This window comes from Cornus florida, unplaced genomic scaffold (genome assembly GCF_030987335.1).
Source record: "Cornus florida cultivar Cherokee Brave unplaced genomic scaffold, ASM3098733v1 CherokeeBrave_3.0.0_Hap2_Chr11, whole genome shotgun sequence".
NCBI classification, from domain to species: domain Eukaryota; kingdom Viridiplantae; phylum Streptophyta; class Magnoliopsida; order Cornales; family Cornaceae; genus Cornus; species Cornus florida.
In genome coordinates, this window is record NW_026775581.1 from 119,743,503 (window position 1) to 119,765,622 (window position 22,120).

General features: G+C 35.3%; 3 protein-coding genes across 4 annotated transcripts; all 3 read left to right on the plus strand.

Moving 5' to 3' along the window:
- Nucleotides 1-899: 899 nt before the first annotated feature.
- On the plus strand, nt 900-14,407 carry LOC132282514 (small GTPase LIP1). Of its 2 annotated transcripts, XM_059784227.1 has the most exons (8): nt 900-1,547; nt 4,346-4,437; nt 4,539-4,680; nt 5,137-5,441; nt 7,076-7,129; nt 7,218-7,354; nt 13,183-13,421; nt 13,837-14,407. In XM_059784227.1, exons 1-7 carry the CDS (start codon nt 1,457-1,459, stop codon nt 13,373-13,375), a joined length of 1,014 nt encoding a protein of 337 aa, XP_059640210.1. In that variant the 5' UTR covers nt 900-1,456; the 3' UTR covers nt 13,376-13,421; nt 13,837-14,407. The 2 variants fall into 2 exon arrangements, with proteins under 2 accessions (XP_059640210.1, XP_059640209.1); XM_059784226.1 differs by lacking the exon at nt 13,837-14,407 and having other exon boundaries at nt 13,183-13,549.
- A 957-nt stretch (nt 14,408-15,364) lies between these two features.
- LOC132281988 (agamous-like MADS-box protein AGL103) lies at nt 15,365-16,540 on the plus strand. The gene has a single exon (XM_059783631.1). It carries the CDS (start codon nt 15,365-15,367, stop codon nt 16,538-16,540), a length of 1,176 nt encoding a protein of 391 aa, XP_059639614.1.
- A 4,346-nt stretch (nt 16,541-20,886) lies between these two features.
- On the plus strand, nt 20,887-21,642 carry LOC132281989 (agamous-like MADS-box protein AGL103). Its single transcript, XM_059783632.1, has one exon. It carries the CDS (start codon nt 20,887-20,889, stop codon nt 21,640-21,642), a length of 756 nt encoding a protein of 251 aa, XP_059639615.1.
- The last annotated feature ends 478 nt before the right edge of the window (nt 21,643-22,120 follow it).

Here is a 22,120-nt window from a genome sequence, read left to right on the forward strand (position 1 = left end):
TTTTTTTTTTTTTTTTTTTTTTGTTTCCCTCATTATGATAATATTTCTTTTAGAATTTGGAGGGAAAAGAAAGAATAAGATAAAATTAATTATGAAAGAAGATAATGAGTCAAGAGGACATGAAAGAAGATAATGAATTAAGAGGATAACATAGAAAAGAAAAGAAAAGAAAGATACCCTTGTAAATATATATATATATATATATATATATATATATATGTGAAAGAAAGAAAATAATTATTTTATTATACAAGTAATAAGAATAAAAAGAAGAATTAACATATTTTAGAAACAAGAACACGATGGTAATTATCAACTCTTATATATTTTTCTTCTATGCCTTTTACTTTGTGAAACATAACAAAAATGGTATTTAAAATGTTTGTTTATTTCTCCTTCTTCTTCACAATATTTTCAGACACTCAAATTCATGACAAACAAAATAAATTATTCTTAATTTTCTTTTCCTTCATTTTCTCTCGAATTATCCAAATTTATTTCCCTTCATCTTTCCTCCAATTCCTTCGATCCCAAGCTATGTAAATCCAAAGACAAATCTAGGTTTTGATTTGTATGATTTGAACATAAGTTTTAATTAAACAAGCCTTTTACAAGTACAAAATCATTTATCAGTCCCTTCATCTTCCCTCCAATTCCTTTGATCCCAAGCTGTGTAAATCCAAAGACAAATCTAGGTTTTGATATGACTTGAACATAAGTTTTAATTAAACAAGCCTTTTACAAGTAGAAAATCATTTATCAGTATTAAGTACTTGTTCTCTAAGGGGATAAGTGACAAAAACAGTGGACTGCTGTCTTCACACTCTTGATAGCGCGTGAAAAACACGTTACGATTGTCAGATCTCGTCCCTTCACATTCTTCAAAATACCCTCCCAACCCAAAAGTCATTAATCGTCCCAAACAATTTGCACACCCATATAGTTTGTTGTTCTGAAGATCACTCACTCTATAGATCTCTACACTACATATTGACACACACACACACGTATATATATATACACATACACGTTCAATTAAGAGATATTTGCTACTTTGATGCTGTAAACCTTCAAGAAAATTGTAGAGAGACCCAGTTCTCAAATTTGAATATTCCAATTTTTATGGTGTGATTTGGATTGCACAGATCCACTTGAAGATTTCTTGTGGATCCACAAGCATTTGCATCAACCATTTGTATTGGCGAGCCGTGGATCGAGCATTACAGAGGATTGTGTTGGTTTTTTTCAGGATGTTTCGCGTTGGGTTTTTGAATCTCAGCTCAAATCTTGATTTTGCTTTTGTCTGATATGGATTTTGGGGTTAAATCGGGAAGATATTTATCGAGTTTTAATTGCTTTTCTTGGAGATTTAGCGTGTTTGGTGGAACTATATTCATCTCATGTGGATGTGATAGGAGTTTAGGCGGTGAATTCTAATTAGGGTTTGGAGGAAAAGATGTTTTGGAGGGAACGTGAGAGGGAGAGCAAAGAGCAGAACGGTGGACCACCTTGCGGGCAGGTCCGAGTGCTTGTTGTTGGAGACTCAGGTATTTGATTCTTACTGTATTGTTTTCTTCTTTTTCTCTCGGCTTTACTAATTTTGCTTTTTGAATTTGGATTTGTTTTGTACTTTATTTTATTTCTAGGGTTTTAGTACTGATTTTGGGTTTTATTAATTCTTTATTGTGAAACACTATATATAGAATATAGTTACATTTTTTTTTCCCTGGTAAAAGTTACAAATTTTAAGCTAAACATAAACCCAATATTCAGATTTGGGGAGTATATGTATATAAACCAATTACTAGGAAAAAGAAAGTTAGAGAACAAGAAACAGATATACTAAAATTTTTGTAGGAAGAATTCCCTCATCTTTGTTATCTATTACCACTCTCCAATAATGTAGCTAAAAATTTGAATTAAGCAACATCCAGTAAATGCCACTAAGAATGAAAAGAAAAATGGCACCCAAGCTCCCAAGCAACCTTACAAATATGGTCATTGCTTTCCAACTTCTATTGGCATACTACCAAGCTATCTTATATGGAATTATCTCACTTTCTATGAACCGATTCCAAAATTTTCACTATTCAAACTTAACTGCATTTGCTTGAATTCCATATGTGAAGAAATGTGGGAAGAAACTCATCCTTTTTTTATCCATTAGCACATCCTCCTCCCCCACTGTAGCTCAATTTTGGATCCAACACAAACAATCTTATTTGGGATTTCACCAGGATTTTATCCTCTTGGACTTGTGGGATTTGGATCCATTTGGTACTTTCTTCTTCCTATTTTTTTTTTTTTTTGGATAAGTGATCCATTTGGTACTTTTGGATTGTAAAATTATAAGATTGCCAATTGTATGGTGCATGCGTTTTTTTTTTTTTTTTGTTTCCCCATAATTGAAATGTCATTGAAGAGCACCAAAAACGAGGGTGCAGTACATTTACTAGAGCCAATTACAGGGGAAGTAGGGGTGCAACTTTGGCTAGCCAACTTGAACCGGACCCAATATTTCAGTCTCTTCAGCAGTGTTTTTTTACAACTTGGGTTGGATTTGGGTTTAATTATTCTCAAGTTGAACTCAGATTGAGGTGTTGGGCAACCCAAACTAAATATTAATTGGGTAATCCAAGCATCACTCAAATTCTATCCGGACTTTGTATGTATTTGTGTGTGTGTGTATATATATATATATAAACTACTAGGAACAGTGTAATTTTTTCTACTCAGCGAAATATTTAGTTAATCATTTTTTTTATTTTCTATTTTTTATGCTGGGAATTATTACTATTATTATTATTATTATTATTTTAATTTTTATGGTGGTTAAACAATTAACCTGAACTCAGCACGAGACCAACCAAATTTCAATCTAATTTTTTTTAATGCAATAACCAGCCGAGTTCATAGACAAGCACATTGAGCTTGAGTTGAGCAACTTGGCTTGGGTTGGGGTTGCATTTGAAGGTAAAATACCTTGGATTGAGCTTGGGCTATCAGGCTTCTAAATTTGCCTGAATTTCAGCCAAACAAAGGAAAAACCAAAAACGTTATCACTTCCCCCATAACTTCACAAAAGAATGTATAGAAATCAGAGCCCTGCTTTAAGCCAAGAGCAAATAACTTTACATCAAGACCTTCACTTTCTGGATGGAAAGCTTAACCATTTCTAGTTCCTATCTCTCCATATATTTCTCATAATGCATGATGTGCCTGTCTCCCATGCTTGATAACTCCCCTTTCTACCATAACAATCATGTAGTAACTTTGGCATAATATACATTACACCGCAGAAGAAGAGAAAACAAGGTTATCAATGGTCAAGATGGCCTCTCAAGCTGTCATCCAATAGAGATGCCACTTTCAAGAGGGCTTCCATGTGCTAATTTTCTTTCTAACAAAATTCCCAGGCAGCTTCATAACACAGCAATTATAAAATTTCACTATAAACTTTCTGTTCTGGCTCCCTTTCCACCTGATAGAGTTTGTGCTACCTTAAAGCACTTCAAGCGAGAGACTTACTGCCCCTGCCTCCCAACTGGAGGGTGGTACTAAATTTGGATGCAAAACAAACCTATTGGCTGAAACAGTCACATACTCCCTCTCTGCCATAGCTTCTTTGGCTTGCCAATTTGATTAGTTTCTACAACCCAAATATCCTCCCAAAAGTGAATCAATTGACCATACGCATCACAAAGATGTGTCTATAGAATTTCTCCCAGCAATTCATGACATTTTCGAAAAGCCAATCCCATAGGAAATGCTCACACGACTTTCACAACCTAGCCACCCTTCTCTTCAACTACCCTCCTCCACAAATCCTCCTCATTCATGCCAAACCTCCAAATAGGGTAGCAATTTTCTGTTTTATGTGTTATGCCAACAGATTTATTATGACAAAAAGGTTGTTCTAATTGCATGATCCTGAGTTTTCTAAGTTGGTTAGGGTTGATCAATGAATTTTTTACCATGCGCTGGATTATGACTGAACGCCTCTAAGTCAGAATCCAGGCTAGAAATGATGCATACGCCCGCCGTCCGTTTGCCGACCCGCAATAGGGGCTTTTTGCTAAATTACCTTTCCTGGTTATCCCAAAAGAAAAAATGTGAATGGCATGGTTAAGAAATTTTCTGGATACTTTTTACGTTGCTAAATGTGGCTACCTGAAACTCTAGTTAGTGAATCGAAATTGAATATGGCTAATTTGCTTCAACTGGTCCTGTGCTTTTGGATGTTGATCATGCTTTACTGGACTTAATTTCTTCTGTCAGTTTTATACATATATTAACTTCAACGTGTTTTTATCAAACTTCATATTCAATTTTTATCCTCTGGTAGGTGTGGGGAAAACTTCTATTGTTCATTTGATTGCCAAAGGTTCTTCCATTGCTCGTCCTCCTCAAACGGTTGGATGTACGGTTGCTGTGAAGGTAAGACTCACTATTCCTTTTTTTTTTTTTTTCATTAGGCAATACAGAGGTATGACTGGAAATTTTATCTTCCCTAAATGCTCCATGTTTCCCATGTGCAGCACATTACTTATGGAAATTCTGGCAGCTCTTCAAATAGCATTAAAGGTGACAGTGAGAGGGATTTCTTTATTGAACTTTGGGATGTGTCTGGACATGAGCGTTACAAAGATTGCCGGTCTCTTTTCTATTCACAAATTAACGGTGAATACTTAACTCCCTTGGTTCTTGAAATTTGTTTTTCCTTGACAACTAACTCTATATGTAAGCTTAGAAGAGATAAGGCTCAGGTAGAAGAAATTTCCATTGCACAAACTATCTCAATAGTCAATATATAAAGCTTTTATTAATTAGTTTGTGACCTAGATTTTACTTGAGGGCATTTGTTTCATTCTATCTTCTTCTTCTTCTTTTTTCTTTTTCTTTTCCAATTTACACTTTTTTCTAAATCAATATACTGAAACTTCTGTACCCGTATCAAGTTGGTCAGTTTTATCTTTCTACTTGATGAACTGTAAGACTAACTTTGCAATTACTTTTACCTGGTCTGGAATTCATGCTCTGTACCTGTATCCAGTCGGTCAGTTTTTATCTTTCTGCTTGATGGACTGCAAGACTAACTTTGCAATTACTTTTACCTGGTATGGAATTTATGCGCAGGTGTTATTTTTGTTCATGATCTATCTCAGAGAAGGACAAAGACAGGCTTGCAAAAGTGGGCAGCAGAGATAGCAGCAACTGGATCGTTTTCGGCCCCTCTAGGGTCTGGAGGTCCTGGTGGCCTTCCTGTCCCCTACATTGTGATTGGTAACAAGGCAGATATTGCAGCAAAAGAGGGCACAAGAGGAAGCAGTGGCAATCTTGTTGATGTAGCACGACAGTGGGTTGAGAAGCAGGGTTTGCTTCCATCAAGTGAGGAACTCCCATTGACTGAGAGTTTTCCTGGCAGTGGAGGCCTTCTAGCAGTAAGAATTTCAAATTTAAGCATATAATAGCATCAGCGGTTCTTGGTATAAGAATTACTGGTTTGCTATATTATATGTTGTTGGTGTAGTTGTGGAAACATATGGTTCTTTGGATGAGGGAAACAGTGCATTTCATTTAGTTTATTTTTAAAAAATGACACTCTACACTTCTACACTGTTTAGCAGAAGGCTTGGGAGAATTTCAAATAATGAATGACTTACAGATTCTTTATGCATTGCTTTTACATTAGTTGACCATTTTTTCTGGCATATTGCAGTCTATAAATATAAAGACTACGGAATCATATATTCTTTTGGGATGTATGACCACATTTTTGGCGTACTGTGTTTTTTGATAGTTTGTCGATGGGCAGTATCTTATTATATACTATAATCTACAAATTTATAAACGAAATTAAAAGAAACAGTTGATTAAGCTTTAAGAGAAGGTGTTGAGTGGTATTTCTGGAGAACTTTGTAGTGGGGTGCTCCTATTATTGCCTTTTGTCATCGTTGTCATTGTCATTATCATTCTTGTGTGTTCTGGACATGTTGAATCTGGGTTGGGCAATATTTTCGATGTTCATATTCCAAGTTGTACTGCATTTGTTTTTGGATTACACTGTGCCAGACACCTCATATTCTTGTCGGAACTCATCTATCTTCTATTATAGCATGAGAATGTCTTGCAAAGTTGAATCTCGTTGAATGTTAAAATTAAGTGGCAAGTTATAAAAGTATACATTTTTGCTATCCTTCAAGCTCGTCTTGACTTGATGTTTGATTGGTAAAATCTTGGATGAGGATATTGGAAGTAATCATCTTCTTGTAATAGAGGTAACTAGATCAACTAAGGTCTCGTTACAGTTTGGCAACACGACTCATATTCCTAACATTATAATTTGTTATAGTGTCTGGTTTTTTTAAATAGCTCTCATACGTGTTTTTTGTCTTCGTTTTCCAATTATGTTCTTTTGCTGAACTTGAACGAAATTTACATACCATTTCGCAATGAATTAGAGAAAGCATAAACTTTTTGACATGCTCATCATGTGCAGTGACTTGTCATATCTTTGGGACATTTGCACAGATGATGGAAGTTATCATATAGCTGTGTATTGCATTGTATTGCAAATGAGTCCAATTTATATGGATTCTTAGGAGATGTATGATTTCGCATGTACAAAATCATATTAGGAATTTCTTTCAACGACTGCATTCGAGTTTCTTATCCCATCTTCTGTTGAATTAAAGGACAGGCTTGTGCATTTAATTTTCATGGCAAACAGAATTGAGTGATTCTGATCCATGGGATATCCGAATGCACCCTTGTCATTCTCATTGAGTGATCCAAGCATTAATTAGGAAATATGCTGCTAATATCTAAGCAAATATTTTGGTATCAGCTAAATTGAATCTAGGCCTCATTTAGCTAGTTCATGAGTATGCACCAGAGTGCATTAATGGACTGGGGACTTGTGTAGAGCAGTTTATGGTATCTGGTAATCTTTTATTTTTGCCACTTATTAGAAATATATTGTAGATGCTTTCTTTAGTAATTGTTAATGAACGTATTTATTTTTGGTTCAAACGGTTGGTAACCATGTAAAATTTCATTTGTTGAACATTTGCAGGCTGCAAAAGAAGCTAGATATGACAAGGAAGCTTTAGTGAAGTTTTTCCGTATGGTTGGTATTCTTGAACTTTCCTCTCTCCGGTAAATTTAAGTTTGCTTGGATCGACCATCTAATTTTTTGTAGGATGCCCTATTCTCAGTTGATCAGGAGGAGATATTTTTCAGATGACTTATCTGCACCAAACCCGTGGTCTTCTACGTCTCAGAGATCACTGCAGCAGCGGTCAAATGAAAATTTGAGTGATGAAGATCAGTTGTACAAGCGTACAACTACAAGGTATGGCTTACTGAAAACTTAATCATATATTTTGTGTCTAAATCTTTGTGCTGCCTCAGAAACTAGATTAAATAATATTACAGTTATGGCGTGTGGTAAATATCCAAATTATGGTCTGTCAGGCTTAAAATATCAAGCTTGTATATCTCCTGTTTCCCTCCAAATACATCAAACCCTACAGGGGCCATCTTCTATGTATGATTCACTATATCAATTGGACTCACTGCCCAAACCAAGAGCAAAAGTCTCCCAAGCTTAAAGCAAGCTAGTACTATGATGATGATGGCAGCGATGATGGTCTTTATGTTGGAGAACGAAGATGCCTATAGTCTCCCAGCTGAGACTGGTTTCCCCTTTCCTTTAGGCCCAACTCCTGAAACACAGTCATTGAAGAACCCATTGCACCAAAGCTAGAAAAAAAATTCAGATTCCATGGATCCCTGGCACAACAACATTTGCTTCCACTTCTCTCTCATTTATAACACCAGTTGGCAATGTTTTTTACTCACTTGATTAAATGATCAATTGCAATAATTTTATTACACAAGGTCATGCATGCAAAGATAGTTATTTTAGAGTAACCTTGGGATCTTAAATACTCGGAGGGAAAGAATACTCATTCATTTGCCATACAGGGTCTGATGGTAATTCAACCATAAATACACTATCTTTTGAGGCCAACCATCTTTGTGAGTCCTCCCTGTTTCCCTGCACGCAAAATGTCAAAGGAAAATGAGCTCGAGCAAAACCAACCCGAGCTTGGCTGAACAGTGGCCAGCTGAGCTCGAGAAGCTCGTCTGAAGTCCAACACGAGCCAAGCTCGAGCCCCCCTCCAACTTTGGTGAGCTGAGCCTAAACAATCCAAACCTTGGCTCGGCTCGGTTCATTTGTATCCTTAATAGGAAGGCTGATTGCTATAGATTTCTCAAGGAATCTAAGGGCACACTTACAGAGATCTTGAACTCATCTTTCCTGACTCAAATTACCTTGTATTTTCAATTAGAAATATTTGATTTGTTTTGACTTTAAGTTTTTCCTTTTCTTTTCCTTTTACTTTTCAACTTGGCTTTTTATTTCAAATTGATCCAGTTTTGAGATTTTGTTTTTCGGAGCATTTATTTTTTCTTCTGAAACACGATATTCAGTTTCTTTTAGAAAATTCTTCATTTCTTGAAGGGAAGTTAACGTTGAAATTTTCAAATGACCATTATTTCCCCTATAAAACCAAAAGAGTGAGCAGCAGTAGCATTAAAAGAAGTGCTGTCAACGTGATCGGATTCAAGTTCATTACTCAAAAGTACATTTCTGGCTTTTGATTTTCTATCGGATTTCTTTTTGAGTTTGGACAATCATTACCTTTTGGGTTAGGTGCATTAAACTCCCCCTGAACATTTTTCTCTTTCTCAACCCCCCCCCCCCCCCCCCGCGCGGGGCGGAACTATCAGAAAGACACTTAACCCCCTGAACTATTCAGTTTGTTGCAAAATGTTAGTTCCATTTGAAATCTAACGGAAAAGAAACACATGACCAGGCAAAAATTCAGAAAGACAAAAATAACCTTATGGTCATTAAATGAATATTATATATACGAATATATATATATACACGCGCGTGTTCCAAATCTCTCTCTGCCCCCTTTCGAACCACCTGTTCAGCCATGGACAACACCTCCACTGTCCGTCCATGGCTGCCGCTGCCACCGCTCTCCCTCACAAAGATTCTTCTTCCCTCACAACCACTTCCACTGTCAACAACCGCCACCACCCCCTGTCTCTGTCCAAACCACCTCCCTCTCTTTTTTTATTTTTTCTCTTTAACCTTCAACCCCGGCGACAATTAGAACGACGAAAAGGTGGAAAATCCTTGAACAAAAAATTGTTTTGTTGCAAAGGTCGATGTTTGGAGGGGAATTGATTGAAAGAATAACACTAATTTTTTGGGCAGTTGGGATTGGGTTGGTTTGGTGATCGGCGACAACACGTAATGGGTTAATCCTGTTAAAAAATGAAAGTACCGAGCCTAAAATCGTTTTTCACTTCTTCCCTCTCTCTCTCTCTCTCTCTCTGATCTCCTGCCTTAATCAATCTCCATATTTTCTCTCTCTAATCACCAGCATCACCAATCTCCACCCTCTAAATCTTCATATTTTAATTAGTGTCTATGAGTAAATATAATTACATAGAAAACCTATAATGAATCTACACATTGATGCAGTAAAGCTTGAGAACCAATTCAACAATTCCTTTTTTTTCAAGTGCTTCAAGGCCCTAGTCCTCGTCTCCACTGCCGTGGCCGAATAAGTCATCCACCTCTGCACTGGTTTGTTGAGCAGCAACTTTTGTTTATGATTTTAGCGAAAAACCATAAGACCGACCGGAGTTTCAATTGTGGTGTATTTTGATTGAATTTGTAGAACAATAGATTGGCGATTTAGCTTTGAGGTGTGACAGAGAGAGAATGAGAAAGAAGAAAAGGGGTGGTGGGGGGAGGGATGATGGTGAAGATACAGATGGAGAGGGTGGGGGGCGGCATTAGGATTTGCTAGAGGAGAGAGAGGTGTGTTTGTCCGCATAAGTAAATTTTTTTTTTTGATAAGTAAAATGTATTAAAGAGCGTTCAAAAGGGGAACGCGTCCCAAACTATACAAAGACAAAACGAAATCTATGAACTCAAAGAGCCCATGAAGTCAACAATCTCCTCAAGAGAGGAGTAATCTCTACCCTGATCCCAACAAAAAAGGGTACAAATAATAGAAAATTTCAGCATCCCAATAGAGGACTCCTTCCCATCAAAAGATCTACAATTCCGCTCTTTCCAAATGCTCCACCAAATGCAAAAAGGGGTTACCCTCCAGAAGACTCTCGCCTGAGCCCCCACCCATTGGCCCCTCCAAATATCCAACAAATTTTCAAATTATTGATGATAGGATGACTTGTCAAATTTTCATTGGATAGGGAGATTACAATGGCCACATCAGCAATTGAAGTTGGCTATCTATTGATACAGCATCACTTAATTAATGGGCAAAACAGTAATTTTATTTTTTGGTTAACAGTTGTTTGACACTTTTATAGTTGAGGGGGTATTTTTTAATTCAGGGGGGTTTCTTGCAATTGGCTCATAGTTGAGGGGGGTTTTAATGCACTTAACCCTTACCTTTTTCATGGCAGTTTCAACAGTCAACATCATTTTGGCCTTTGGATCTGTCATTTCCATCTTTTCTTCTGGATTTACTAGCCTTAGATCTTTCTTTATACTCATTTCTGAAAGTATTGTTATACTTCTTCCGCTTAAGGAATTTTCCAAATATTCTACACAATAAAGCTAGTTCCACTTCACCAAGACATAAATCATTAAATTATCATCAATCAAAAAAGTTCCAACTTTGGAAGATTAATTCAAAGGTCTGAAGTGAGCCAACAAGTCTATTTTCATTGTGTCTATGTCTTTGCTCTTCTCAATTGTAGTGACATTGGGTTGAAATCTTGAAAAACAAAATTTTCAATAAATTTGTTGAAGTATCTCATTCAGACTTGAGTGAACCTGCTGACTGTAGTACTGTGATACTAAGTTGGAGTATCCTTGCAAAAGCTTTGACACCAATTTGGAAAGGTCCCAAATATACTATAGAAGTACATAATATATCATAGATCTGAGGTTGGTGAATAGGTCTCCTGTTTAATCACAATTTTGTTCCCAATTCTCTTTTTGGTTTATTAATTAACAGTCAATCTAGTAAACAGTGAATCAAAAAGCAATTAAGAGGCAATCTTTCTATACGAAAAACCGAAATGATAATAACCATGAACACCCGCAATTGCGGCATCTGGGGATGGTCCAAGGTTCGCCCTCTTGATTTATGTCTAATATGCAAATTTATTTTTTGTTCCCACTTTGTCAAAATCCCAACAACTGTCTCTCTATAGATCATCCTCAACAATTCACCTTTTTCAGAGTGGTGGTAAGTGCATCACACTTGTCTCTTCTACTAATTCTTTTCAGATAGCAAGAAAATTCTTCAATCTTGAAGATAGGATAATAACATTCGTGGCTAGGTGTTCATCAACCAAACCATGCAGTACTCCAAGAACAACTTGATATACACAACATATTTTTTACTCAATGCCAATCTAATATATATTTGGAAAGTTCTCACAATCGTGCATGTGTAGAATAAGACCATCATGTATTTATATAGGCTTTGGAAAAGCTTGAAGAAGTTACATCAGTAATGGGAACCACTTAGAAACAGGATGGTCATAATTTTTTTTCAGAATATGTTATAAGCTCTATTTGTTTGGTACCTTACGTCAATTGATCTAGATGTTTTGGATCATTGGGTGGTCTTGAATCTGTATGATTGATCAGGAGCTTTCTGCAATTTGTTCAATTGGTTTGCTTATATGCTTGATTGTTTTGGCACTCTTTTTTGGATAAATTAATCCCAAACTTTAGATAGATCAAACCAAGAAATCCAAAATAGATAAAAACATGATTTTTCCAATTAAAAATATATCTAAATTCTTATTGAGGTGAATTAAGTCCTGTGTGAATCCAGTAAGCTATCCAATAACTAACCTAGCCTTTATGTCCTCCAAGTAAAACCTATCATTATTTAGTGTTTGTAATTAAAGTTGATGGAAGAAATTTGTTGACGTGATCTATATTCAGTCTTTGATCTTCAGCCAGTCCATTATGATGGCTCAAACCTGAGATCCCTAATTTCTACAACCAAATTTTTTTTTTATGGAATATGCCAATACACGACAATTTGTCGTAAATTTTTTTTTTTTTTTCCCCCCTTGGGCCGTTAAATTGTCCCATATCTTAATAGGTATTTTCAGAAACTGCATAGTTATGATGGACATAGGAAATAATAATAATTGCTGATTCCTCTTAATAAACTTCAACTTCAACTTCAACTGCAACTGCGATTTTGATTCTTTTCCTCTTCTGCTTTTGCAATTCAAGTTGAATGTCAATTGAATTTCCAATCAAGAAATTATTGTTAAAATTCAAAAAATAAAGGTGAGATTTGCATCGACTTGAAGGAGAAGGGTGTCAGTTTTATTTTTATTTTTATTTTTTATGATGGGTTTCTTACTTTCGGTTCTTAATTCAAGGAAAAGTTTGTCTGACTTCCTTGCAAATGAATAATTAAAATAAAACACAACGGGTATATTTTGCTATTATTGAAGCAACCTATGTAATGGAGGCCCTACTGTCTTAACTTTTTTTGCCATGTTGGACGATGAAATACATCCACATATTGTTGTGTTACAAGGTCATTGTGTTAAAAACTGTTATCTTAGTGTCTTAGTGACGGGGATAAAACAAACAAATAGTTCATTTGAATTGTTAGATGGCTTTCCTGCTCTGTTTTAAGTCGTGACTAGTTAGCTATTATGGAGGATAGCCACCGGAGAGAGAGAGATGTCCTACTGTCTTAACTTTTCTTGCCATGTTGGACAATGAAATACATCCACATATTGTTGTGTTACAAGGTCATTGTGTTAAAAACTGTTATCTCAGTGTAGTGACGGGGATAAAACAAACAAATAGTTCATTTGAATTGTTAGATGGCTTTCCTGCTCTGTTTTTCCTGCTCTGTTTTTAGTTGCGACTAGTTATCAATTATGGAGGATAGCCACCAGACACAGAGAGAGGATTCTTGTAAAGTGTCAGTGTAATGAGATTGTCTGATCTTGTGCTGTAGTCAGCAACATATCACTACATTCTGATGTATCATGATCATCGTTTAATTTTAAATATTCATCTTGATACCTGCTTCCAACTATTCTTGTTAAATGATTTTCTACCTATTGCAGTTTAGGTGGCGATCCGTACAAGTACAATGTACTCCCTCCACTTCCAGCTCAACGCAATCTCACACCACCTCCCACGCTTTATCCTCAGCAGCCAATGTCGACGCCTGAAAACTATAACCTCCCAAGATTTGCTTTGACTGGTGTCCCAGAAATCAGCAGTGCCAGATCAAAGCGCTCAGATATCAACGTTTGATGATCACAATCCCTTATTATTTCCAAAAGGAGTATAATCTTCCAAGGTGTGCAGTTTATTGGTCGTTTGTTTTTACTTGTAAGCTGGTCCTTGCACCTACCATAAAACGGAACACAAACTAGTTCATTCATTCTTTTACTCAATGAGATGTTTACTATGTGTTTAAATGTATAATGATTGATTCTTCAAAATACTACAATTCCAGTCAATTCTTTTGGGTCGGTCTATGGGGGAGGGGACCTTCAAGATGTGAGGTGAGAAACCTTGCCATTAGGCTATTCCCGAGAATGAAACAAACCACTTTTGGAGTTCAATAACAAACAAATTAGATTATAATAGCAAAAGGACTATTTATGAGTCTCTGTAACTGTTACAAACAAATATTAAGCATGGTATGCCATATCTATTCTTTACATATCTCTTCAAAAACTGATAACCTTCGTGTTTTCTTTGGTCCATAGAGAGCAGAATTTATCTTTGCATCAACAGTCTTCACTAGCTCAGTCATCTTCTCTTCATTCACTGACAATTTTCCATTAAAACTGCTACCATGAGGATTAGGAGATAATAGAGAGGGATGGACAGGCAGTATGCCGTCCATGAACAGTGACCAAGTCGGTTCGCAGCTCTTTTCCGGCTCACTCTGCGCCGCTGGTGCCTGCTCTGGCACACACTCTGGGCTGGTTTTCCCCTGCTCGCTCTTTGCCTCTGTTGCCTGCTCTGGCACACACCCTGGGTTGGTTTTCTCCGGCTCGCTCTTTGCCGCTGTTGCCTGCTCTGGGACACACTCTGGGCTGGTTTTCTCCGTCATGCTATTGCAGCCATTGCTCTTGGTTTGCTTGTCCTTCCATGTCAATTTTGTGGGCGTAGATGGCATGGACATTCTTTAATCTAAAGCATTATATGTAACATGGGTTTGAAATTGTAAGTATTTGAAACACACACGAGTTTATATATATATATAAAAGAGTGAAGCAAACTTCTACCTTTTGTGCTTCTTTGAGTATAGTTTTTTTTGCCTTCGTCGCCTCACACACGCTCTCTCCAGTCTCTCTCTAATGTATCTCTCTTCTTCGTTTTACCCAACACATATTGTGTATATATATATAGCGTTCCAATAGAACTTGATTTCCTTTTATTTTGTTGCAATAAATAAGGTATTTTGAGTTTCCCTTTTGGTTAAACTTCTTTATTAAGGACACAACCAATATAATATTTGGTAACAAAATTTTGTTACAAGTCCTACGTCAATATGGAGTTACCAGTGAAACACAAAAATTAACAAAACAGAGAAGTCGTAATAGTGTGCCAAAGGAAGAAGATTTTCCTTTTCCCCTTTTTTTTTTTTTAATAATATATATATATTTTATATATATAGTTTATCTAACACAATTCCTTCAAGGAGTATTTGGGACGAAGTAACCAACACACCAACACACTGTGTGTGTCCTAATTTTCTTAAAAAATACTACTAAAATAGTGTATCTAACACAATCTTTTAGCATCTCACAGTATTTTGTATAGTTTCCATAAAAAAGTCAAAAAAAAATATAAGCATATACTGTATTTTTTAATAAATCAGTACGCAAGCAAATATTTACTCTACTCCACACTACAGGGTTTCTAATCTCAATTTCTATGCTCACTCCAAGATGCATTAGGATTTTCCTACAATGGAGACCCAACCCCTCACTATAAAATACTTCTTCCCCACCCATTGCATTCTTCAAATATAAAGTGAGAGCAGGGTGATTTAGACAGAGATACTACATCTTTTTAGAGAGAGAAAGAGGGGCGGCGTGTTGGTGTTGATCATCGCTCGCGTATTGAGAAGCCAATATTGAAGCTAAGGTAATTGATTAAATTTCATAACTATACATACATATATATAGGTATTTTTACAGTACTCATATTCACCATCGAAGTCATGAGAGTTTCGGAAAAATAAAGTCGACCATCAAAGTCTAACAGTCATTGTATAATTTTCAGATGGCTCCGAAACTAAAGAAGGCTCCGAAACTAAAGAAGGAACTAATAAGAAACGAAAAAACTCGATATCTTATTTTTCAGAAGAGAAGAAAGTGTTTGGAAAAGAAGGCTTTTGAATTATCCACTCTATGTGGTGTTGATGTTTGCGTCATTGTTTACGGTCCCAAACTGAAGGACCACCGTCCAATTGATCATTATGATGATCAACAACCCTATATGTGGCCTAAAGATCTTGATGCAATTTGGTGCATGTTCACATCGTACGAGCAACAACCTGTTAAAAATCGTAAGAAGTGGACCCTTGATTTGTCTCACTTCTTGAAAGAAGACAACCCAAAGGAGACTAATGAAACTGATCATCAAGGTACTAATAATTCTTCGGTACTTGTAGAAGTAGAGGACAAGAAAAGCAATGATGAGGAAACCATCAAAAATATCAAGCACCCTACTTGGGATGATCAGTACTTCAACAATCTGTCAGGAGAACAATTGAGAGAATTTTGTATCAAATTGGAGAAAAAGCTTGAAGCCGTTAAAACTAGACATCAATCCTTGAAGTCTAATTACCAAAACACGGAAAATAGCTTTCTTGCTACACAAGGAACACAAGAAAATTATTCTAATTACTTCTTGCCATTGGACCCTATTATTCATCATGAGCAGCAACCAATTTCTTTCTTCAGTGATGTCGACGTGCACCCACCGTTGGATCTCTCAATGCCAAATTCGATGATGACGGTGAACATGGACGACAAACACCGCATTGAACTTGGTGCTACTTCTTGTCATAGTAATAATATGATCACACACAGTATTGCTTCTCCTACAAACAGAGGTCCAATTTTTCCGGCGAGGTTTGGGATAGTGGAGAATAATGATGTGGTTACAGACAATTCTAGGGCTCAGATGTGCTACTACACTCCAACCATGCAACCCATGTTACCATCAACGTCAAATTTGATGAAGATGAATGATGAAGATTACAACATTGGACTTGGGGGTGATTTCGGCAGCAATGTCATCACATACAATACTGGTCTTATTTATGATGATACCATGTTTGGTACAGTGGAGAATGCGATCATGGATGACCTTCCAATGCCTCCTCCGGTGTGCTACTATGGTGGTCCGACGGTGTTCTCAAGTTTTCCATCTTATATGCATGCTAGCTTCTGATCACATCGACAATGAGTGTTGTCAAGTAGGTGGTTTTCGGATGAGTAACAAGAAATTTATTTTAATTAAGGTATATATATATATATATATATATATATATATATATATGACATGAATTTAGTTTCTGATGTTGGAGATATAGACTATATTGATCGATCCTATGCTATAATGTTTGTCAGTATACCTTTAAATTTTCATATTAGACAATTATATGTATTTGCATTTATGAATTTTATATTTCTCTGGTAACTTCTTGGAATTTCTTCGTGGATTCTCTGTTTTATATGCTGAGATTTTAAAGGCGGTTTCTAATTAACACTAGTTAATAACGGAAAAACGAATTATTATTTATTTTTTAATACTTTAAAAATAACTTTTTAAGACAGTCAATGGTTTAGGACCAGGATTACAAAGTGTCCTTATTTAATGCAAGCAAAGCAGGCTTAAAAAGTATTACTATTTAAGACAGGAATTGTTAGCCTTAATTTGTTGAGCAAATTATATAAAATGATAATTTTCTCGTATAATGTAGCATATTGTTATAATATAAAGGCATTACCTACTTTTTCACTCAAAGGCCGGCGAACGAAATCATGGAAAGTCATATTAATAAAAGTTGAATGATTTATTCATTCATTATTTGTTCAAACCTCAAGGGATCGAAATCAACGAAATTTATCCTTTCTTTTTCCTAAATATACCTTCTTCTTTTAAGGACTTTCGTCTCCCAACCCAAAAACATGAACTAAAAATTGAAAATTCATCCATCACATTGAAAATTTACAACCCCATTAACAATGAACATCTAAATGAGTGCAATACATTCTACCTGTAAATGAATTCAAGGACCTAAACTTCATCTCTATTGTTTTTGAGTCCCCTGCATTTACACCCAACTCAACGACTTCAATAACCCCGATTTTTTTTAAAAAAAATCCTTGTGCAGTATCATTCTATAATTAAGATCTTGTGTTAAACTTGTTTCAAAAAAAAAAAAAAAACAAAAAAAGGCATTCAATGGCATTTGTCATTGTGTCAATTGCAAGAAATATATATATATATATTTATGTCAAATACTACCTCCATAGGCTGCAGCGATCATTGCTTGGTGGAAAACCAAAAAAATTGAAGAAGTATGTAATCGATAAAAACTTGAGTAAGTATGGGAAACTAAGGAACTTATCCCCATACACAAAATCTGGACAAACAAATTGTAAGATTGAGATTTGAATCCAATACCTCATAAAATCAAAGTTTATTTTAATTTTAATTTTAATTTTATTCTTATTTTGTGGAAGGTTAAGTAAATTATATATATATATATATATATATATATATATATATTTTGTAATAATTACAATGAGTTACGACTTAAGTTGAAATAAACAAAGTTCAGTAGGCTCAAAAGAAAACTCCACATGACATTTTGGTTGACCCAAAATAAGTCATAACAAGTTTATTACAAAATATTGTTACGATGTGTTTGGGAATATCAAATTGGTGTTTGGATTTAGTTACTCAAATTCCCAAACATGGCAACATGTTAATTTGTTGTTTTTTTATTTGTTTATTTATTAGTCTTTACAGGGCTTGAGTACATTGTTCTTCGATTCTTAGTTTGTATCTAATTTAGTTGGGTTTAAATGCCAATCTGGGTTGCGGTTCCATCTTGGGTCCCTTCCCTACTCTGTACGCATTAAGCCCCCATCTATACAATTGTTAATTTCAGAAAAATAATAAAATAAAAAAATCCTTAATTCTCTTATATAAATAAATTTGAGTATATATATATAAGTATTAATAAATACCTATTAGTTATATGGATAAATAAGAAATTTAAAACTAAAATAATTCCTCCTTTAGATTGAGGGAAAATGAAATCTCCTTGTACATGATTTTATTCTTTATTTAAAAATTTATTAATTAACTGAAAAAAAAAAATTTGTAATCTCAAATTGGGATTGTTTTTGATGGATAGATATAAAGAGAGGTCCGACCTAAGTCACAAAATTCTTCTCAAAGGGTATTGCTCTAGCATTCCGAACATGCTCACGCTCTCACACTCTACGCTCATTCTGGCTCAAATTCTCACTATTTATAACTTAATTATACCGCTCTCACGCACCTGCTCTCGAATTTGCTCCCGCTTCCGTTTTATGTTACTCAGGGTCCAACAATAATTATAAAGTTATATGCATTTAGATAGCAACAGATACTGCAGATGAAGAGCAGTGGCCTTTCCCATTACCAGGCTGTGTTAGAATTAGGGTTGGGCAATCTTCTGTTCATTTTTATGGTCTTCATTCTTCTTTTTTACCTCCTTATTATTATACTTGTAAAATGATGATTTAGAGGCAGAACAATTTTGTATTGCAAATTTAACTAGATAAAGGCATTTCCTTTTTATTTATTTTTATTTGAAGACTTTGTCGTGTCTTTGTCGAATCTTCTCATAGAAGTGTGATGTCCATCTGAACTGCTTTCTCTATTTTGGAGAAATATTTTTATTTTTTCACCTTCAGTACATATTTGTCGGTAAGTTGGGCAATTAGGGAAGGGTTGATAAGCAATTAAGCATTTACATCTATTTTGGTGTTTTTTTATTTTATATTTTATTTTTGTTGTTATTATTAGCCAGTTATAGGGTTTTAAATGCATTGGGCTTCGATTCTTAGTTTGCATCTTTTTTTAGTTGGGCTTAAATACCAACCTTAGGGTTGCGGGTCTGTACATATTAAACCCACATCGATACCATTGTTAATTTTAGAATAATAATTAAATAAAATAAAAAAATCCTCAATTCTCTTATCATTGAATAAGATGTAAACCAGGCATTAAATTAGCCGAGTGTCATCATTTTCGAGTCATCTTTTCTCTTAATTTGTCGAAAAAAAAAAAAAAAAGAAAGAAGAAGGATACATGTCCGAGTCCTCTCTTTCCCTAATTGGTCGGGATAAAAAAAGAAAAAGAAAAAGAAAAAAAAAGAAGAAGGATAGATACATATGTGTGGATATAATTATGAATAAATACTTATTAGTCATATGGATAAATAAGAAACTTAAAATTAATTATTGACAATATATAATTAAAACGAATCAGGACATATTATTTGACCTTTTTGATGTCGAGCTTAATTCTTCAGCTATTTTTTTTTTGTTAACAATGCACTTTCAAAGTTCCTTTACACGAGTTATATCTTTTAGATTTTTTATTCTTTATTTAAAAATATATTAATTATCCCAAAAAAAAATATTAAAATTATATTACTTACTCCCCAAAAAATATATATATATATATATAAATAAATAGGAATTGGAGGTTGAGTTTAGTCTTGTGTTTGAAATTTTAGTTCTAAAATTTTAAGTAAATTAATTCCATGTGTAAACTAAAGCAAATAAGGAAGTTAATAAAGTAAATTTAGTAATTGGGACTAACTGTCCTAAAATAGGAGTATCTCAAAAACAATCTTTTAGATTTTGTATTATTTTCATTGGTATGCCGTAAAGAAATATACTATTAATTAGTGCCCAAGTAAAGGTTTCTATATATATATATATCACTCCATACCCAGTAAGCATTCTTGAAAATAGAGAGAGAGAGAGAGAGAGAGATCGCAGAGTTGAGACCAACCCCTCTCGCTATAAATTAGTTCTTCACCTATTGCATTCTGAGATATTTTTGGAGAGAGACAGAGAGAAAGAGGGGCGGTGTAGAGAGAGAGATCAGAGCAACGCGGAAGAGAAAATAGAGAGAGATCGCAGAAAGAGTTAATCTACTATTAATTAGTGCCCAAGTAAAGGTTTCTATGTGTGTGTGTATATATATATATGTATCACTCCATACCCAGTAAGCATTCTTGAAAATAGAGAGAGAGATCGCAGAGTTGAGACCCAACGCTCTCATTATAAATTAGTTCTTCACCCATTGCATTATTGCAAATAGAGAGAGATATTTTTAGAGAGAACGAGAGAGAAAGAGAGGCGGTGTGAGAGAAAGATCAGCGCAAGGAGAAATTCAAGATTTCCTCTTACGCAGAGACGGCGGTGGTGTGGATCGACGGCATTCACTCATTTCTTTGCTTTGCTATATCGGCGTACGAGGACTCTGCTGGTGGCGGCGACCAAACCTCTGTAAACAAAGAGATTGGCTTAACCTCTGTAGAACATCATCCATAAGAGCTTCTTCCAGACCGAGAGTGAGAGAGGCGGTGCAAAGGCGCAGAGAGAAGCCAATATTGAAAGGTACGCGGCGGTGTCTGTGGCCCAGAATTTAATGATTGAGTTTCATATATATTTGTTTAGCCATTAAAGATTTATTTAATCTTACTGAGATGGTATAATTTTCAGATGGCTCCTAAACCAAAAAAGGAACTTATAAAGAAGGAACTGATGAGAAACCAAAAAGATCGATATATTAGTTTTCGGAAGAGAAGAAATTGTTTGGAAAAAAAGGCCTTTGAATTATCCACGTTATGTGATGTTGATGTTTGTATAGTTGTTTACGGTCCCAAACCAAAGGATCACAGTCCGATTGACGATCAGCAACCCTACATGTGGCCTAAAGATCTTAATGCAATTCGGCACATGTTCACATCATACGAACAACAATCTCATGTAAATCGGAAGAAGTGGACACTTGATTTGTCCCACTTCTTGGAAGAAGACAATCCCAACAATAAGAAGGAGAAAACTGATAATCATCAAAGTACTAGTGCTTCTTCAGTACTTGTAAAAGTGGAGGACAAGAAAAATAATGACGTTCATGATGAAGAGACCACCAAGAATATCAAGTACCCTATTTGGGATCATCGGTTTAACAATCTATCCAAGGAACAATTGAGAAACTTGGGTACTAAATTGGAGGAAAATCTTGAAGCCTTCAAAACTAGACTTCAAGAATTGAAGTCTAATCACCAAAACGAAAACTATTCCGGTTATTTCATGCCGTCATCGGATCATATTATTGACAACCCAATTTCTTTCTTCAGTGATCTTGCGTGCCCGTTCCGTTGGATCTCTCAATGCCTGCAAATTCAATGGCTTCTTCTTCTTCTGGTGGCAATGTCACAAACACTACTCCAACTTTTTATGATCCAAATTTGATGATGATGATGAATGATGATCCAAATTTGATGATGATGATGAATGATGAAGATTGGATTGGATTTGATGCCACATACAATACTGCTACTGATCCTGTATTTGATGATCGAATGTTTGATATGGTAGAGAATGTGATTATGGACGATCCTATGCCTCCAATGTGCTACTATGTTGGTCCAGACATGGAATACTAAAGTTGGTCACTTTCTGGTGTTGGTACATGGTATACTTTGGGTTGGGCATATGTTGTTGTTATCTAGTATATTCAAATGTGTACGTTAATTAGCTCACTTTAATTGTTTTTTTGTTTTTCGGAAAGTCATTCTTTAATTGTTGATATATTAATAATGTGACAATTGTAGCTGCATGGATTATGAATTAATTTTAAAAATTTCCAGGTACTTGGTGGCACGAAAACATGAATTCTTTGTTCAATACTGTCATGATAAATGGAATCAAGTTACATATATGGTTGAGA

Excerpts from the sequence above, each read along its gene's own strand:
- LOC132281988 (XM_059783631.1), top strand. The coding sequence starts at position 15,365 with ATGGCTCCGAAACTAAAGAAGGCTCCGAAACTAAAGAAGGAACTAATA.
- LOC132282514 (XM_059784227.1), top strand. The coding sequence starts at position 1,457 with ATGTTTTGGAGGGAACGTGAGAGGGAGAGCAAAGAGCAGAACGGTGGA. Across the intron at positions 4,438-4,538 it reads GATGTACGGTTGCTGTGAAG|CACATTACTTATGGAAATTC; the intron begins GTAAGACTCACT and ends TCCCATGTGCAG. Across the intron at positions 7,130-7,217 it reads TAGTGAAGTTTTTCCGTATG|TTGATCAGGAGGAGATATTT; the intron begins GTTGGTATTCTT and ends CCCTATTCTCAG.
- LOC132281989 (XM_059783632.1), top strand. The coding sequence starts at position 20,887 with ATGGCTCCTAAACCAAAAAAGGAACTTATAAAGAAGGAACTGATGAGA.